This window comes from Acanthisitta chloris, unplaced genomic scaffold (genome assembly GCF_000695815.1).
Source record: "Acanthisitta chloris isolate BGI_N310 unplaced genomic scaffold, ASM69581v1 scaffold14386, whole genome shotgun sequence".
NCBI lineage: Eukaryota > Metazoa > Chordata > Aves > Passeriformes > Acanthisittidae > Acanthisitta > Acanthisitta chloris.
Genome location: NW_008677717.1, coordinates 13,345 through 15,853, shown reverse-complemented (window position 1 = coordinate 15,853; position 2,509 = coordinate 13,345). Strand labels below are relative to the sequence as shown.

General features: G+C 59.6%; 1 protein-coding gene across 3 annotated transcripts in view; it reads left to right on the top strand.

Moving 5' to 3' along the window:
• Positions 1-1,637: 1,637 nt before the first annotated feature.
• Positions 1,638-2,509, top strand: part of ECE1 (endothelin converting enzyme 1) — a 7,696-nt gene continuing 6,824 nt past the window's right edge. For 2 of the 3 annotated variants that reach the window (XM_009076630.1, XM_009076627.1), the window contains exons 1-2: positions 1,638-1,729; positions 1,821-1,835. In XM_009076630.1, the coding sequence (XP_009074878.1) occupies positions 1,638-1,729; positions 1,821-1,835 (107 nt within the window). Of the gene's footprint in view, positions 1,739-1,820; positions 1,836-2,509 lie in introns of all 3 variants that reach the window. The other variant, XM_009076629.1, reaches the window with a different exon arrangement.

The following is a 2,509-nucleotide window of genomic DNA, read 5'->3' as shown; positions in this document are numbered from 1 at the left end:
ACGCGTGTGCCAAAACCCACGGCTTTTTGTTCCCGAAAAGGGTGTTCCCGCTTCGGGGGCTGGCGAGGAGTGGGAGCACCCGTGGGTGCCGCTGTGCCCTCGCATGGGGTGCTGAAAATACCCCCGGCCCAATCTCCCCCCGAATTTAGGATGCTGCGGGTTGATTCCGGTGCCCCCCGGGGGTGTTCGGGAGGTTCAGCCTCAGTTTGGGTTCTCCGGTGGCTGATGCAGGGTTGAGTTAGCACATCCCTTGTGAAAGTGAAGAAAAAAAAGGTGCTTTTTTTTTCCTGCTTTTTCCCTTTTTTTCTGCTGCTTTCAGACTGGGGTAGGCGGGGTGGGGGATCGCAAAAAAAAAATCGCATTTCCTCAGGAAATGGAGTGAAAGCTGGGATTCCAGGAATTTGGTGCCGCGAAGCCGTGGGGGCTTCATGGATCTCCACGACTGAGCTGCCAATTTCAGCCGTGTGCGAAGTGCAAAAATAGGTGGAAAAAAGTGAAAGGGGATGGAAAAAAATAGAATCTAAAGGCAGATTTCCCCCGCGATAAAATCTTGCAGTTCAGGCTTTTTTGCCGCGGTTCGCAGGCTCCGGGCGGCTCCTCGGGGAGATCTGGGGGCTGGAAACGGAGGGTTTGGTACAACCGAGCAGGGAAACTGCCTTTTTCTTTTAACCCTTTTTCTTCTCCAGGTGGGTTTTGCGGTTAATTAAAGTGAGGCTGGGATTTGGGATCGGGGAGGGGATGGGATTCGTTACGAACTGCGAGGGAAGGTTTGGGAATGCCCTCTCGGAAAGAAGGCTGAGAACTGGCGCTCCTGCCGGGGGAAACTGAGGCACGGCAGTGCTGGGTTCGGGTAACTCATCCCTCTGGGATTGCCGGCGGTGAGATGGGGACATGCAGAGGGTGCAGACGCCCACCCTGTGCTGACAGGGGGTGAAGGGCTGTGCTCCGCGGCCCGTCAGCGGTGTGGGGTCAGGGTGGGTTTTGGGGTGCTCGCCCCGCGGTGCCAGGCGGAGGGTTGTTTTCGCCGCCGGGAGACAATCTGGCTGGGTGGCAGGGCTGTGCCGGGGGAAGGGCCGGCTGCCAGCCCGCGAGGTTTCCCTTGTTTTTGTGCCGGGGAATGAGATAAGAGCCAGGCACGGGCACTAGATAATGCCCGAGGGCACGGCGCCGGGAGGAGCGTGTGCGCAGCTGAAATTCCAGGTGCCTTTGGGTGCGCTCCGCCGTGCGCAGACAGGGTGTGGAGAGTTTGGGGCGAAAAGCCGTTTTCTCAGCACACCGAGCTGCCCCGGCACACCGGGCTGCCCGGGCACACCGGGCTGACCGGGGACGGGGGTCCCTCGGCCGCGGAGGTGGATCCGGCTTTATTCCAGGCCGAAGGGAGGTTGCACAACCCGGCCCCGGGGGAAAGCGAGGCGGGTTTGGGCTTTGCTCAGCTTTTGGCTCCGGCCCTCTTTGCTTTCCATAACCTTCCTCCGGCGTTTGTGTAGCACTTTACTACCCTGGAGCCATTCGGGATTGAGCTCCCCGAAGGAGGAGGTGGTTTTAGAGGGTCAATATACCTTTCTGGCCCTCCATCCTCCTCCTCTGCCTCGACTCCCAACTGCTGAGCACCTCTATTTGCCGATCTCCCTGTGCAGATGTCGACCTACAAGCGGGCGACGCTGGACGATGAAGATCCCCTGGACTCCCTTGGCGACAGCGATGGGTACCCCAATGGCTTCCAGGTAGGGCTTCTCGTGTCTTTTAGGGGGAAAAAAGGAGGATTTCAGGTCCTTGAAAGCAGCAAAGGGGGTGCAGAAGGGTTTTCCACCTGGCACCAGTCTCCGTGGGGTAAAGTCCACTGTGTGCAGAGCCGTGTTGGCTCCTGTTGCCACTGCCCTTTGCTCCTCTCCTGGCACAGGGAGCCAGTGGGGCTGAATCCTGGCTCTGCCGGTTCAACACCCAGATTTTCTGCTGGCCGAACCCCTTCCCAGCGTTTTTTGTGTCTGGCGTGAGCAATTATCGTGGCACTGGGAGTTTTGTCCCCACACAAAAGGGGATTAGGTTAATTCCACCCCAAGCAGCAGGAAAGCGGCTTAAAGAGGGCCGAGGGTGGCGAGAAAAAAACCCCACGGCTGCCAGCTTCGAGCTCACCGGGAAGGGTTGGGGTCCGGAGCGGTGCCCTCACTCCTGGCCCCAATCCCAGCCCCATCAGTCTCTGGAATGGTGTTTTCTGCCCCAGAATGTGTTTTTACTTTTCCCGGGGGGGCCGTCTCAGCTCGCCGTCGCATCGGGATGTTTCCTGGGGATGTTTTTCGGCTGAGTGGGAGTATCCTGTTAAGGCACTTCCCGACGCTGCCTCCGCCCTGTGCCAGTGTGCTGCAGGGCCGGGACGTTCGGGGGTTACACGGTGCTCGAGGAGGGGCGCGGGGTGGCACGGGGCAGCAGGTGAGCCTGCCGAAACGCTAGTCCCGCGCCCTTTCCTGCCATTGCGCCGCCCTTCCTGCCCAGTTTCTGGAAGGCCGCTGCT